General features: G+C 41.2%; 1 protein-coding gene across 2 annotated transcripts in view; it reads right to left on the bottom strand.

The window, feature by feature from the left end:
* efna5b (ephrin-A5b) overlaps nt 1–17,924 on the bottom strand; it is a 98,384-nt gene that overhangs the window by 19,169 nt on the left and 61,291 nt on the right. For both annotated transcript variants that reach the window (XM_040050300.1, XM_040050302.1), the window contains exon 2: nt 198–490. In XM_040050300.1, the coding sequence (XP_039906234.1) occupies nt 198–490 (293 nt within the window). The remainder of the gene's footprint in view (nt 1–197; nt 491–17,924) is intronic.

Here is a 17,924-nt window from a genome sequence, read left to right as displayed (position 1 = left end):
TTTTTTTGTTTTTTGAAAATAACAGCTTTTGGAAGTATCACACGACAGCACAGTATTAATATTAATGCGACATTAATATGTAAAACAGCCTAAATCTTGTATTAGTAGTGCCATTTCTTGTTATTTCACTGCTGTTTCTTCTACAGTGTATTGTAGATGTAATGCACAGCATATACTCATTCAGAGCAGGTACTCACAGATGTAATAGTATTCTCTGCCCGGTCTGAACTCAAAGCCCAAGGAGAAGGGAGTGAAGAGCTGGAACTTCTCTGAAAACTTAAGTGGCCCGTTCGGAGAGTGCGGCCTGTTGCATTCCCAGCGTTTAAAGCCTTTGGAGGTGTGGTCACACGTGCTATAGCCATCATAGTTGACCATGTAGAGGACGTAGCGCTCTGTCCGTTCCTCAGGCACTGTGTCTTCATAGTGAGGACAGTAGACGTCAAGGTAGTCGTTTATGCACACATCGATGTGGTAATCCCCACGATGGAACCTGGTTGGAAAAAAAGAAGGAGACAGAAAAGGGTTAACCTTCAAAATTATTTTCAATGCAAACCTAGTTTTGAATGATTTATGTGAACATGTTACATCTCGCAGCACTCTTTCAGTATTTGGTGAAAATTTGCATGCACCAACACTCTCATCAATAAATCTGAGTGGGTTAGTTTATCTATAAATCTCTCTCTGTAACAAATATTTACTTGTGCATATGCCTTCTGAATGGTAGCAAAATGAAGTATCCAACTCTGAGGAAAGATGTTTACAGGGAAACAGTTTTCCTCAGAGTTGGAACAAAAAAAAAAATACATTTGCTTGAGGATTTTTGTACAGTAAAAAAAAAAAAAAAGTAGAGTAGAAATGGTCACAGAGATATAGGATGGCAGGATGGTTCAGCCAGTAAATGTCAGTGATTGGAAAAATACAGGGCCAGACTGTCTCTGAGGGCTGTGCAGTGAGGCATTTTTACAGCAGCAATGATCTAGAACAGGCCACGCAGGGTCAGAGGGCTTCAATACATACAGGGAGATTCATCAAAAGGCCACACATTGTCACAGGCTAGCACTAACATGCACACAATCTCACCACAGTCTCTGCTGCCCAACACGCAGCCCTCTTATCTGTGGAATTTTCACATCCTCCAAAATCAGAGAGCATTTTCTGCATTGCGAGTGCTCTCGTTGACCCAGGGTGGAGCGACCCTAACCTCTGGGTCACGAGGGGGTTTGGAGAGAAAATGCCAAACACCTGTAAGCTTGCTAGGGATGCCCCAATTAGGCACACGCACACACTTGAAGCAGAACAAGAGTGATAATGTGAACCGCAGAGTTGACAATTCCTACGCAGCTGGCGTGACTGACTCGCTTCACAGAGAAACCAGGTGGCGTGAGGCGAGGCCCTGGTTAAATGTCGTGGGAGCACAACCTTACAAGAGTTTGGATCAAACTTATAATTAAAAAATCGCATCTGCTGTCTATGGGAAGAACTCTTCAACCCCCACAACAGGCAAGAAGCGTACGACAGGACAAATTCATTTTATATAAGAATTTTTAGGCTTAGATTTAAGGCACCAAAGCGGCATAGTGACCTTTTATCATTCAGTATTTTCTTTTCATGTCCATTAAGTATTGCATATTTCTAAAGAAACAAAAACTGCATGTCTCTTTGTATATTGCGAATAGGCAGTTAGAAAGAACGAGGTCAAATTAATGACAAAAAAAATTCTAACTCATGGTGTAAAATACCATAATACTGCCTTTAGAGGATGCTGAAACCGTGCTTTCACTCTCTTTCCTACCACTTATTTGATTTCTCATTTCGAAAACTCGAGCTCTATTGTTCTGCCTCTAAAGATTGAAGCTCCTACAATCAAACACATGTATTGAAATCCTGCTTGGCTCGCATCAGTCTGCAGTTTATCTGGTCACTCTGCAGAGAATAACAATCACAATGAAAACCAGATGCCTTATACTGAAGATCAAATAGCCATTTTAGCAAAAAATCTGGTTTTGGGGCCTTTTAGTTGTTACTTTCTTAATGTTGGTGTAATGGAACAATTATTGCTACGATTGAGCAACAAAACTGAACCAAGCCATTTCTCATTACCGCGATCATGTGTGTCCTCTGGCTCTGCGCGGAATATTTGTGTGCACGTGTGTATATTTGAGCATGAGCTAGCATGAAATGTTGTTCTTCTGTGTTTACCCGAGTAGGGTAAATATCAGCGTGAGGGTGTTTACAACCAAGGCATAGAGCAACTCATCTGTAACATTTCATTTAAAACATGTCTGTGGAGGTCCAGGAAGAGCCATGCATCTCTCGCGCTGCTTTAAAATGTCACTGCGTTAATGGTCAAATTCTCCTGCTCGCTCCTCCCAGCTTATGTGTATGTGTACATTCTGTGAGTGTGTGAGCAGGAGCGAGAAAGAGTGTTAGAGAGGGAGCCTGTATGCGTGCGTGTGCCTGTGTGTGTGTGTGTGTGTGTGTGATGTTTCAGCTGCCCTTCTCTCCCTGCCTCAGCAGTCAGAATAGTGGCTTGTGGCCCTGACTGCAAATGAAGCAGAGGATGTTTGGGTGAGTGAGCACATAAAAAGGGACAGGACAGGCATTTGTAACATGTAACCTACTCAGTCACACACCCACCCACCCACATATACACCCACACACACACACACACACACACACACATATATATATGTATATGAAACAAGCACAAAACTAGTACAAACCCTCACACACATGCACACCCATTAGAAACAGGCACACACATACATTAGGTTTGTGTTATCAGATGAGCGAGCACCCTGGCACATTGGCAAAGGAACAGCAGTGAGACAGCCAGAAGCTGCTAATGGCACCGAGTGAGAAAGAGACCGAGGGTGAGAAACAGACAGGGAGGCAGAGACAGAAAGGACCTGGTTCCAAAAGAGGGTGAGGGAATACAAAGAAGAGACAGCAAGACTGAACGCAGCAGATAGCACTGCCAGGCTTCCTGGTGAATCCACATCTTTGCAGGAGTTACTCAAGCATGCATTCATCATTAAAGGAGATTTTACAAAAGCTGCATGTGCATGGCATGATTGTGTGAGCAGTCAAATCTCTAAAACCTCCATCACCATTCAGGGAAGGACTCATCAAGATGTAGCTTCATGGATTTTTTGTAAAAAGTGTTCCTTTTCCTTACGAACTTTTAGAAAAGTCAGTTCTGCTTTGTTCATTATCATGCAATGTTTTGGACGTTTTCCCCAAGCGTACATCGGTCTGTATGTTGGATGAAGAAGCGCCAAGGTGTTGCTCAAATGTAATGTAAATTTAAAGCAGTGCTTCATTAGATTCCAGAAAATCAAGAAAGAGCGAAATATGAGCAGAAGCCAACTAATTTACAGGTTTTTCTGCATATGTAAGTCAGGGATATAATGTGTGGAGGGTATAGAATTTGTCAGCCATCTGTCATAACAAATTAAGAGATTTATCAATGATAAGAACCAGTTCTGCTACACTCAAATATAAAAAAGAATGTGCAAAAGGATCATTAAATGATCCAATTAAAATGCATGATTTTGTCTTTAAATGTAAGATAAACGTGCATCTTGTAAAGTATTCAGCAAGTACTCTGAAATTGAAAGAGTGGTGTTTTGGTTCAATCTCCAGCTCCTCCACATTCACAAGAATCTAAACCCTGAGTTGTTTCCAGTTGCAGGTAAACACACTGCTGTCATTTGTGTGTGAGCGTGTGAATGGGAAACGCACCGAAAAGCACTTTGAAGACCGTTTATTAATGCTAAACATTTACTCCACCCAGTCACCAGAGACGCTTCCCTGTATTTTAGAACAAATTTCTGGCAGCGTCATGAGCTGCAATCTTTTCCGTTCTTCTGAGAAACTGTAGCGGCACAGAACGGCAGCGGAAGCCTTCCAGCAGTAAAATGGCTAGGTAATTAAGGAGCAAATTTGGATAGCAGGCTAATTGTCAAATGGTGATAATTACATGTCTTTGTTATGCCACAGCTGTCCCAGCGAGCTGTGGGTCACAACACAAAGCGAGGAAAATCAGCTGGACACAGAGCATGAGTGTGTGTGTGTGTGTGTGTGTGAGTGAGAGAGAGAGAGAGCGAGAGAGCGAGAGAGAGAGAGAGAGAGAGAGCGAGTGTGAGGGATAATCTTTATTGCCAACTGATTACATTTTCACACCGCCTCCTCAGGCCCTTTGGGTTAAAACTGAAGGGGCAAGTATTGTCAGCACACACACACACACGCACACACACACACACAGATACATAGAGACACTTGCACATGCAGAGTCACAAACAGAGCGAGTTTGGGAGAGCTGGAACAGTGAAGTGAATTCAGGGTAAGGTGGCAAACCACTGCAGTTGCTGATTGGCTCATTTCCATTTCAATTACACAGCCCAGTGACATTGCTGTGCACACACTCGGGCGCATTCACACTCGCAGAGAGACAAACATACACACAAATACGTACACACAAACACACACACACACACACACACACACACACACACACACACACAGGTCCCGCGCATGCTGTAGGCCTATGCGCTCTCGTGAGGCACTTCTCTGAGCTGTGCATCGGTAGCTGCAGACAGAAAGCAAGAAGGACAGGGAGAGATAGATAACCTGAGCGAAAGAGAAAGGCAGAGGAGGAGAGCAAGAGCTCAGTGGCAGGCAGAGTGAGAGTAATCCAAACCATCTAACCAGTTGAATAAGTGAGATCCAGTAGAAAGAGGAGACTGCATAGCAGAGCAGTACTCTAAATACTACTGCTCAGAGGTGTGACCCGAAAGCAGAGGCTGCTTCATGACTAACACAGCGTATCAGAGAGGTACGATCATTCTATGTTAATGCTTTGCTTCTTTATTATGAGAAAATAAGCTCTAAAACGTGCTCTTCGCTTTTCTTTTCTTTTTGTTTTTTTCCAGGACGTAAAGGGTGAAGACGCAGCAATAACGTGCATCCCAACGTGTGCTGACAAAGAGAGACTGCCACTGATGTCACGTAAAAATGATCATGACAACACTGATGAACACAAGGAGGCAAAAATAGTGTTAACATTTTATGTAGAAAGAAATTCCTGGAATAATTCTGCTTCATCTTTTTTCTTTTCTTTTTTTACCTGCACAGACTTTAACAAGAAATGCTAAGATTAGACACTGCTGACAGCTGCATGTATTACAAAGCCAAAGCCCCGTCTACCTCAGTACAAAAGATCATCTCTGTTTGTCTCTTCTTCTCTTCCCCCAGTTTTGAAATGTATTTTCTCGCTCACATCCCCTTCTTTCTTGATTTTTTCCGCCTGCCTGAGTTTCTCGCTTTGCCCAGTCCTGCTCATGACCCCAAATCAGATCTATTTACATTATTTCAACACTCCCTGTTGAAATTCAAACATCTGATATATTTTCAATTCAATATCCTCAGGCAATGTTCCGTTGCTTGATAAATCAAATCACAGTAACCTAGAAACTAGAAATGCACTGGGACCTTAAAAGGCAAGTCTGTTATTGTTTTTCCCTCAACTTTTCTCTGCATCCCGTTGACCGTGTGTGTGTGTGTGTGTGTGTGTGTGTGTGTGTGTGTGCTTACATGTATTAGTGTGTGTGCGTGAGGGTGCGGGTGGGGTTATGTATGTCCTCCTAAAGTGAAATATAATTTGTTGATTTTGATCCAGAGGGAGAATCTGTTTAGCCAAGAGAAGATGAACTCTGACTGAACCCGACTAGGGAATACATGCAAAAGCCTTTGGAGGGCCATTCAACACATATGTTCCAAACACACATAACAAACACTTCAAGATATAGTTTTCACACTTGTCTAATTGCAGATGTTTGGTTTGGGTCTGAAGATGAAAGGAGGAGAAGAAAGGCAGTACTGGCAGACAGAAAGACTTAAAGGGAAAGAGGAAAGCGGCTGCTGCTCATCATTCTTGTTGATAACAGCTGTTAGAAAGGGATTTAGCCTTTCCAGCCAGATATTCACCTTCTTATTACTGATGGCAAAGCAGTGTAATGGGGAGAGGGGTGAAGAACTGATAACTGAATCCAGTATCTGTGCTCGACAGTCATCTTGACTGCTATGTTAGCAGTTTGGGACCTTGAGATGGAAAGCATTTTTCTTTGTGTCTGAGAAACTGGCAAAGGATGACAATGCAGCTTTCTTGGTTGCACATTTTACAAGTCCTAAAATTATTTCTCCAGCAGGTTAACACATAAACTGGGCATTGACAACCCTCTGTAACTGGCTCTACCAAGCCAGAATTGGGATTGGAGGCTTCAACGAATCATTTTGTCACATTATAATGGAATATGGGATGCTTAAAAAACAGTGTTATTTAGTAAGAATGTATTATATGCAAAATACAATAATGTTGCCGAGCAAAAACCTAGGAATACATGGACATTTGGACGATATACAACACAATAATTACACATCGCCCTGCATTTTCTGGCAGTTATGGGGTTTTTTTTTGCCCCATTTGACAACTTTGCAGCAAAGTTGTCATTTTCCTTAGAGAAATGACCACAGCTATAAAAAGGGCATATTGATGAGAGATTCAAATCCCAAAATACTACTGAAGAAGTACAGAGATGGCTATGAAGTTGGAGAGGGGCACAGTGAAGTCAGAACATGCGAGAAATGTCAACTTGTTGCATGAGCTGACAGCCGCATTCCTCGCTCACTAACTGGTCGATAGGTTTACAACGCTGGGAGGGGTTAGAGGATGAGACACAGTGTCATCAGACCTATAGAATATCATATATTACTGGTATGCCTGCGGGACAGGTGTCTATGAATGCAGGCATGTTTTTATGTGTTCATGCTAGATATCGACTATAATGTGCAAACACATCCACACACACAGAAGTGCATAGCTGCTGGTCATGGTGCATTTTATTGTGTCCATCTGCTGGAGCTTTATGGACGGTGTACTTCAGGCTCAGAGCAGGTGGTCAGCCCAATATAATATACCGACTGTCAGCAGTGAGGGACGTGCCCATGCTTTTCGTCACCTTTCCCACTCCCACGTAGTTTCATTCGTTCGCCTCTCCGAGTCTTTTCTCCCTCTTCATCTCCCTGTCCTTTACTTCCTCACTCTTTTTCCCCCTCCCGCCCACCTCAACCCCTACCACCCCTTGACTGTGATCTTACAATATTCATTTCTGCCATTTATGTCTGTCAGCAGTCATTTTGCCCCAGGGAGACAATGAATTAAGAGCAGTGACAGACAAGTTCTTGTTCTGCTCTTGGTGCTGAGTGAAACAGCGAGATGTAGGGCTCCAGTAAGTGTTTGATGTAGTCTGCATCAGCATGCTGCTGCTCGAGTCCAAAACAGAGGGGGGAGAAGAAGAAAAAAAAGACAGACAGATACTTCCTCTGAGCTCATCTACTCACTCCTCTGCCAAACAGCCGTTTTTATGGATGTGTAACACTGATGTGTAAAAGCGATATGTGTGAGCGAATGGCTGAATATGTCTATGTGGGCCTGTGTATATCTGTCTGTGTGTAAAAGGATTTCTTTATGTCTCTCCTCATCACCAAGGGAGTCAGGGGAAAAATGGCACATCCCCCAACATCCTGTCAGACCCTGGGGTCATTTTTCTGAATCACTGCTGCCCCAAGCCCACTTCAATCCCTTTGTAAATACTGTATACTTTGACATGTTTACTGGGTCCAGAGTTGAGTGTGTGCTTGCCTGCAGATGCATGTGGGCTTATTCATGGTCACACATGGGCAGTTGCTATCAATTAATGGCCATGTATCATTGAGTGGTGAAATGTGTTGGCCATTAATCATTGGTCATTGTTTTATAGTGACAGGGTATTTGGCAGCTGAGACAGAACAGTGGCAATGAAACGGCTTTGAGCCGTGTAACCCATCTTCCTGATGTGAGTGAGAGAAGGAGCGAGGGAGAGAAGGGCATCCTGTACAAATAGGGATGGAGATAAAAACTTGGTCTGGCAGTCTGGCTAGCTCGCTCTCGATAGGTTCTAAGAGGCTAGATAAACACAAACACTTAAAGTCGCCATGTGTCTGCAGCAATTAATGCTTTGTAAGTGACATAACTAAACAGTTTGATAGGTAGGCTATTATGCACGTGTAAACACAGAAAACATTCCCAGGTGCATGCTTTCATTTGTGTACAGTAGTCGACATTGCATAATGTCACTGGTACAAACCTTAAATGGAACTAAAATGGTCTCATCAATGCAGATGAAACAGTCGCTGGACTGAAAATGATTATGCTAAACAAAGGAGCGCTGTACTCACAATACACTGCTCGGGTGCTTGAGTAATGTCTCCTGTGTAGGTCACGAACGTATCTAAAACGTCTCTTTGAATGAGGCAAAATGTGGTTAAATTAAAAGAAAAGAAGTTGCTTCTTTATTTAAAATTTCTTTATGTATCTACTTTACCTATTCTCATAATTGTAGGAAATAACACAGGGGGGATATTGGGGACATTATATGATCTAAAGGTGACAAATATCCCAAACTGCCACAGAACACGCCTAGAAAAAAAACTGCTCTTTTAGTGATGAAATAGTTCCCAGTATCACTTTGGGTGGGGAGGATCTCCTACTTTGTTTATTTTATGTTCACACTGAGAACATTTGGGACTTTAAGAGAATGCTGCCATATGTTTCCTTGCTTATAGATGTTGTTTCATCTGGGACAGCATAAGTTGGAGTGAACCAGAGAGCAGACTTTGGGGATATAAAGAAAATATTCCCAAATGTTTATCCTCTAGATCATGAGTTAGCGTACCCTTTATTTCTTAAAAGGGAAAAAAGTTACCTTAATTAATCCTCCTTTAACATCCAGGAACACAGCTTAAAGAGGATATTCCCATGTGGTTCATTTTTCACTTTTCATTACATTACAGTATCTTCCGGGAACGTTACAGTAACACAACAGAAACAATACAGCAGAACTTGCAAAACAGTAGTAAGAGAAATTTTACACCCGTGTGTGCAACACTAACTCCACTCAGCTAAAAGCCATGCCAGGTTGTCAGCTTATCGGGTCAGATGAAAAGGGAGTGCCATCAAATAAAATCAGTCACATAAGTGTTGAGATTACTCCAACAAGGCGAATGGGGTTTTGGTGGAAAAACAGACAGATCAGAACATCAGCATAGGCTTAAAAAAAATAAAAATAGGAGTATGGTGCAACTGCTGAGTGTATTATGCACCATCACATCACGCAATATGCTTAGCACCCTGGTTGTTAAGTAAACAAGCACATAGCCAATGTCAGTCTTTATCAGACATGTTGATTAGTTCTATTAGGTTAGAAATGAGTTCCTTGATAAGAATACAGTTAGCTTTGATTCATTAAATATTGTGTACAAGAATACTTGTACTGTAGCATGTTATCAAGTACAAACCTGTGAAGAAAAATGTTATATATTTATTTCAGTGAACAACATCATGTTGTGTAAAGCCATCTGTGAAACCTGTAAATGCTTGTGGTTGATGGTAGCAAACTAGCATTTTCTCTTAGGGTTTGCCTCCACCTTGTTTCACTGGTTTGAGATAATGGCTTGGACATAACTGGGATTGTTTGCCTGCACTGGGCTCAGCTTTTGTATATGACCTTTTGTACAGTAAGACAAAAACCTTGTCTATTTGAACTTCATAATTACAGTCCACAATAATTCATGTAGAAAATGCTGCAAGACTTACATAGAGAATTAAGATTGGTCTCCTCATGTTTGCTGCAATGCCACTAAAGGTTTCTGCAAATGTTATGGGAACAAGAGACTTAGAGACAATGACTTTAGTAATGGCCCTGCTCTGTTTTTTTAAACAGATATTTCTGTTATTGATTAAAATTATTTCTCATTGACATTTAAGGAGGGGAAACTATTTCCTGTTTTGTGTAAAAAAAAAACAACAACAACAACAAAAAAACCCATTAAACAAGCTAGAGAGGGAGTAATGGAGAACAGAGAGGGCTTTTGTTCAGTAGATTTCTCCTGTCTAAAAAGGCAAGTACATCTGTTCTCCCCCACCTTTCTTTTGACTTTCATCCACCTTTTTATGGCACATTGGAAAAGCAGAATATCAGCCCACTCCAGTACTTGTTCTATAAGCCCTCCTTACTCTGTTTCTCAGGACAAATGATCAGCAGATAGATGGAGGAGTGGAGTGAGTGGGAAAACTGGCAGAAAGGGCAAAGATGGACAAAAAAGAAAAATCATGGAATCACATTGAGTGATAAGTAGAAGAGATTCAGAGTGGGAGGAAGGAAAAAGAAGAAAGGCATGTATTAAGGTTTGAAAGCTCCAAAAGATAGAGGGAAGGGAGGGATGAAAAGAAAATGAGATAAATATGTGGACAGATGAAATCAGAATCACGGATTAAAAAAGAAGAATCGTCGAGTGTGTGAGTGTGTGCTGCTTCATGCTTGTTCGACAATATTTTCACCTGTAGGACTGATCATGTACACACACATACACAGACATCCCCATATACTGTATATCTATGCACTAAATGCACACAGAGGCTGACCTTCACAGTAGGTCGCCATGGAGCTCTGACCATATGTTATAATGTCACCACTTTCATAAAACCTGCACCTCTTTTGCAGTTCACAAACCACTAACAATATACTGTTTGTGTGTGTGAGAGAGAGAGAGCGGCTACATGCATGGAAAGAGTGTGTGCCAAGCCTTCTGTGATTAGGATAAGTTAGGTATGTAACACTTAAAAACGGAGCTATGGGAAGCCAAATGTGAACTCTTGTGTTTATCTGAGCTATGTAATTGCTTTACTGACAGACTGTAGCTATAGTTGTGCCCGTCTATACATCATTGATGTCATGTGAAAACCTTGCTGATCCCTTCCTTTGGGGATTCCTCATACTTAACGAGAGGACTCTAGCAAATACACATTCACAAGCCGCTACATTAGGTACACCTGTTCAACCTCTCATTAATCTAACTACCTAATCAGCAAATCCCACGGCAGCAACTCAGTGCACTTAGACACGTCACAATCAAGATGACCTAAAGTTCAAACCTAACATCAGAATGGAAAAGAAACTTGACTTTAAGTGGCTTTGAATGTGATATGGTTGTATGTTAAGTATTTCAGAAACGGGTGATCTTCTGGGATTTTCCTGCATGTTCAGGGTTTCAGGGTTATGTTCAGAAATGTCTGAAGAGAGAAAATATCTAGTGAGAGGCAGTTATCTGGGCAAAAATGTGTTGTTGATATCAGAGGTCAGAGGAGAATGGCCAGACTGTTTCGAGCCGATAGGAAGGCAACAGCAGCTCAGATAACCACTCATTATAACTGAGCTATGCAGAATAAACAGCACATCAAAACTTTAAACAGATGCACTACAGCAGTGTAATGCTATTATGTTAATGTGGACCAGAATCTCTGAGGAATGTTTCCAGGACCTTGTTGAATCTACGCCACAAGGAATTACGGAAGTTTTGAATGTGATAGGAAGTCCAACACGGTACTAGCGACATAACTAATAAATTAATCAGAATGCATAAGTGTTTCATTTTAATTCCAAAAACAGTCAAAACTATATTCGTTGAGTTACTAAAAAGCCACATTTACTTCATCCGTGCTCAAAGAAAGCAGCTTGGTTCAAATTTAAATTGTAACCAGAGTATTCAGAAAATAAATGTTCATTTGCTGCCCTATTGACAAGTGGTTAATGAGAAATGGTTGAAGATGAATGTCACACTACCTGAGGAAATCTATCACACAGTACTTTGTTTCTCGAGTAAAAAGAAATCTCAAACGTACTAGTCACTGATGTAAAAGTTTACAAAATAAATTAGATTTGTACCATGAAATTGTAGCTTTATCTTTAAAGAGATAAACAACTGTATTTCAAGCAAAGATTACAGTCAAAATTATTAAGTTTTTAAAGTGCATACTTCATTTGGACGTACCCTGGCATGGTACTACTTTACTCCATTTCCATCAATAGTGATCTTCATCATTTTTTGATTTCAGTCTTGGTACCTCCCAGATAGTTTCATATAATATTACACTGAGCAGACTAGTTCTGATAAAATCACGCTGGAATGCATTTTGTTCAGAACAAAGCCCCTGATCATGCCAAGTTAAAACTATATGACCAAAGCTTTCTGGGATTTGTGAAAACAATGTTTGCACTCGCACACTTTTCTATTTAAGTATCTATATCTCTGCCCTCCAGCTTCTGCATACTTGAACTCACTGTAAATACTGCGGTCTATTACATGGAATGGAATTAACTTGTTCACTTAATGAGAGCATATATCAACCATTCATTCATTTTTACACTAATTACTGTCTTAAGGCAATACAAGAGGTCTGTGAAATGAAATGTAGTATAACACTGGAATCTTACGATACAGGAATCAGTACCAGGTCTAAACAGTACCCAGCTGTTGCTCAGCAGACAGAGGAAGGTTTGAACTCCGCCAAGGTTTCTGATTCATTTCCCCCCCCTGGGGAGACTCATAATAAAAAGTGTATTATTTCACTGTAATAAAGGATCCTCTGAATAAATACCAGTGCTAACATCTTGTGTTATGTGATGACATGTTTTGTCACATCGTATCATGTTTTGCCCCCAATATCATCTGCATCAGTCTAGACGGTGAACGCCTGTCTGAGTAACAGTGTAGTCTACATAATAAAGCTTCGGCACCAAGTGTTGACACATCAATCAGATAAAAGAAAACAGCAATATTCTCCGATTGCTATCACCCCTGGTGGCTGCCCAAATCAGGTTTGAAAATTTGAATACAGGGTCCGCAAAGGGTTAATCAAAACTTTCATCTCAACGGCGAAAGCCTATCGCAATGATCACAATCAGATTATAAGGAACTGCACAGCGCTACGTTCTCCCCAGACAGATAACTTTCAAGTTCAATTATAACTTTTAAGAACAATCGAAATTCACCAACATTCTAAGTGTTATGGCTCTATTACTGAACCGGAGAGCCGGCAGACAGGAGACGTGGCTGATATGGCAGCGCATGGTTTAGAGGAGGTAATTTACAGAACATCTGCTGATTGAAAAAGGCAGAATGTTTTAAGAGCAGATGGTTATGGAGAGATGATGGAAGTACTTTATAACCAGCCTCGGCACAAAACAACCACTGCCGTGTTTTCTAACAAGGGGCTGTTGTTTCTAGAAATGAGAGGGATTTTTCTTTTTAAACAGCTGGAAAACAAGAATGCATGAATATATTGTATGAGCGTATAAAGTCTGCAAAAAGGGTGAAAATTGCTAATATTTCAAAGAGACTTAGGTACTGTCTTCTCGTTGCATGTTGGATTGCTGTTTGACAGATATGTATAAACCCTAAAACAATCTATAGAAATGCTGACAATTTAATATTAAAATTGCTAGGTATTTTAAAAAAAATCCTGCTCAGTAATATGGAGGAGCACATATTTTTTACATTCAAATAAATATTTTAATGTCTAACATTTACTTAGGGTGACATTAACAGAAGCCGAGAGATAACAGCGAGGCTCTGAGCAACACTGTAGCTGTAACTCCAGGGGCATCAAATGATTTTTGCCAGTGGGGAGCTGACACATGGGCCTCTCCGCTAATTCCTCATGCCCGTTTAAAAGCTATATGGTTCTTTAGCTCCTACATGTCTGTGCATGCATGTGCAGAGTGTAAGTCTGTATAATGCACCAGTGTGTGTGTGTGTGTGTGTGTGTGTGTGTGTGTGTGTGTGTTCGGTGTGAACAAAGCATTTTGTAGGACCTTCAGGGTCAGACTCCCACGGAGAAGCTGTCAAGGTCCCAGGCAGGGGGTTAAGTGGTGTGTCGGGTACTTGGGCTCTACGTCTTATTGCGGGCAATGCCTGTGTTATATAGGGCACCAAAGGTCACTTTGCAATATAGACGTGACGTTCACACACACAGAAGTGAATGCAAGCATGTACGTGAAATCTGTGTGCACAAATAATTCCCTTAAACTGTATTTTTCAGAGCCAGTTTGTTTACCTTCGTATTGCTGTCTTTATAAATGGCTTACATTATGCCCTTGATCAGGTTGGGTTTCTATTTAACTTAATCACACACAGATCAATTGCATATTTGGGGTATCTGGCAGAAAACTAGTTTAATCGGAAATAAATGTTTGAATTGCTTTAGTAAAAACTATCTTTATGTCCGGTTGATTACGTTGCTGTAATGATCACATTTATCACAGTCTTGCTGCACATTCCGGTTTGTCTTTTTTTAGCAGGTTAATATTTCATATCTTTAAGTGACTTCACCATATACTAAGGAAATTAGAAAATATCACTAATGACCTGAATGAACAAAACAAGTGTGTTCCCTCTTTTTGGAAAGAACAGCAACATCCCAGCTTAGCTCCGTTTAAAAGACCAGGAACTTTGTCAGTTTAACAGAGTTTGTGTCATGTTGAACAAGCTGAGAGATGTTTACTATGCCTTTATTCTGGGCCCAGGCAAACACTGTGCACACAAGCGCACTGCGTATGATTGGCAGGGGTCTTACTGTATGCATGCACACAGTACGTGTGTCTGTGAATTCTTTGGTTATATCTGTGGTAATAAAAACCTCTGTTTGCTTTTCAGTTTCAAATTTGGATCAGCTTCACAATAAGGGAAGAACAATCCTTATCCAAACCACTTAGGAGAAATAGGAAAAGCAATTAAGCTTTACCTTAATTCATATACAGCCAAAAGCGTTCTATATCCCCAACCGCATATATGCAGACACACACACACTCTTCCCAAATCTGTCTTCTGATAATAGAGATTCTGATTGATTTTTGCCAAACCATATCTAGGTCTTAATTTGAAGTAATTGGGCTACTCAAGTTTCCCCTTTGGAAGAAGACAGAAGGTTTTAGCACTAAAGCAAGGTCTGTAGGTCATGTCTTGGTGGGCACATGCTGCTTTCTTCTTCATACTCGCAGCCACGAGTTCATGAACTTTTGAACCCGCCTCAGAGCTGGAAATTGAAACAATAAAGCTTTTGCGAAGAAAATGAAATTTTCAACACAGTCACAGAATTGGCTGTACTAGGAAATCATTTGTGCCCTTTGTATTGTTTATTTATGCACTCTAGTTGGCGTAGGCAAACACAGAAATGGTCCGCAATATATGGTCCCACAAATAGGCACGCACACACACACACACGCACACACACACACACACACACAAAGGGGGGTTTATGGAAGCAAGTGGTGACATGCTGTGGACAGGTTTCGAGAGGTTTAGCGACATGTGTGGTCTAAAGTTAGCGCAGTTGGAGAATGCCTTCCATCTTTGCGTCCATCCATCCCTGAGCGCACCCTCCTCTCCAGCTGTCTCCATCTCATCCCCTGACCTGAGCTGCTGTCAGGGCCTCCTGCTTCAACACAGCATACTGCACACCCACCACATGCTGCGGCTGAGTACAGCAAGACCTCATAAAATAAGATTACTATCAATCAGTATTATAAAGAGGGTCCAATTATCATTTAACAATAACCACAAGCAAGACCATATGTTGTACTGCATTTGGTACATATGTTGGATTATTTACAATTAGCATTTTCGTTTTAGTATTCTTTCACATAACTCTCTCTTCAAACGTACTTTTCAACCTTCTCAAAGTACATTGCGGTATACATTTGCCAGAAATATTCATGCAGATGGTCCAGCACTATCACTTCTGCCTGACCTCCATGTTGTCTGTCTCACTTCACCTGCTGCTCTCTCTCCACGCTCTGACACTAGCGTGTCGAAAGCCTAAACCGTCTGGTATTGATGTACCCATCATGGCACAGCAGGGGCCCCTTCATCACAGGCACACACATGCCTGGCTGAGGTGTCCCAGTTGAGGCATTAGTCAAGTGTGTTTATACTGTATGTGCAAAGAAATGGTCCATATGAAGTCAGCAGTGTAGCCTTTGCATGGTTGGCTGAATCCCCTCACAGGTGCTAAAGATCAGTTCGTAGACTAATAATTTCAAATACTAGTCCTTACTAACGCCCTCACCTACATATTTTACCGTTTCTGACGTTACACAACTGTTAACAGATGTAACTGTGTCCCTCTCCTTGTAGCACAACTCAAAAGTCAGGCGTGTTCGTGGAGTGAGATAAAAACATGAATTCCCATAAATACTGCTGACCTTTTGCTTCTTTTTCCAGAAAGAAACAAAGCATTTGGCAGATATTTTGGGAGTGAGCAGAAGACAGATCAAGATAAAGAAAATGAAAGAAAAGATTCAAGATCCAAGAAAAACTTTACTGCCATCAAGAAAAATGAACAAAATATTTCACAGATTATTAAGGGTGTTAGCAAAGGAAATATGCTGATCATAAAAGAGGGATGATGTCTTAAGGTACTGGGCAAAAGAAGAAAAGGGAAGGAGATTATCGAGGTATTACAATGAAAATCATATGTTAGTATCTAATTGACCATCTCTGCAGTTCAGCCCATCAGCATGCAGCTTGAGGCGTAGACAGGGGTGGGTTTAATATCGTGTGTGTGTGTGTGTGTGTGTGTGTGTGTGTGTGAGAGGTTTCTGTTAAACTACAGCGAGCACTTGCACATTTCATTTAAGCACACTGGGTGACTGGATCAGAGTAGCACCACAAGCAGTGTTTCACAAAATAAGAAAAAATTTAAGGCTGATGTTAAAATCACTGGGTGATATTACAGATGGCATTTCAGATGCATACTGACAGACCCATATGTAACATCCCAGACACTTTCATAAATTAGCAGCCTTGACACAATGAACAGTATTTCCTGAAAAATTGTGGAATGTCTGACGTGGATGCATCATGAATAAACAGCAGAGGAAATGATTGCCTTCAAAAGCTTATTTATCGGGAGGCTGAAGCATGGGTGGAGGGGTGAAAGGGGGCGGTAAGGGGAGTGAAACCTGAATTGAGTGAAAAGGATTGCGTGTAATATTTTCCACATGCTTCCAAGTCACACTTGGCTGGCCTCAAATTAAAGCAGCACACAGGTGGGCACGGCAACACATTTGAATTTCTATACGTGTACACAACCACGCAAGCATGAAAATTAAAAATAAACCGCATACACAGTAACTTTAAAATGTACATATTAGCCAGTGATTGACAGGACTAACAGAAATTGCTTGGATATTCGATTGAACTCTTTAGATTTTAATCATCAACATTCACACAAAGGGAATATAAAAAAAGGTGATTGCCAGCCACCAGCAGGCAGTAAGAGGAAGAAAAAAAAAACATGCTGAAATACACTCAGGGAACGATGTAACGTAGCAGATGTATACTTCTGAAGCTGAGCCTTCTCTTGCATAAAACATCAGGCATTGAGCATCTTAAGTGCTTCTATTGTAATCAGTCCAAAGCCATAACAACCCCCATAAAGGCCTGGCGAGAGTGGCTGAAGGTCCATTTAGGTGTCTACAACAAAGAGCATCACTTGATCAATAGACAACCTCGTTAGGGCAATATGCTGTGGCGGGCAGATTCTAAAGGCACATGGGAATGATGGGAGGCGGATGTGACAAGGGAAAGGGGGTTGATAGGAGACCTTCTCTGTGGTGTTTTAGCAGAAGAGAAACAAAAGCTAAATGAATACGCAGATATGGACCAACACGTATGACACGCTGTCCAACAATCACTAACAAAGTGCTTTTTGCTGGAGAAAAAGAAAAACTCTTTTGAGGCCTCCGTTTGTGTTTGCGTTCACTTGTGTGCGCGTGTGATCGAAAGCCACTAAAAGCTCTTTAGGGGCACCTTAGGGAGCTATCCTTCATGACTTATCAACTAGGCAGACAGGCATAAGTGTGCACACACATACACACAAGGAGGCAAACACTTACATGCACTTATACACACAAAGTGGATCCTTAATGAACCCTTGTCAGGTTTGAAGGCAACAAAGGTTGGGAAGAAAAGAAGAGAGGGAAGAG

Source organism: Simochromis diagramma, unplaced genomic scaffold (assembly GCF_900408965.1).
Source record: "Simochromis diagramma unplaced genomic scaffold, fSimDia1.1 OVJJ01000131.1, whole genome shotgun sequence".
Lineage (NCBI taxonomy): Eukaryota > Metazoa > Chordata > Actinopteri > Cichliformes > Cichlidae > Simochromis > Simochromis diagramma.
This window is presented reverse-complemented; position numbering and strand designations above follow the sequence as displayed.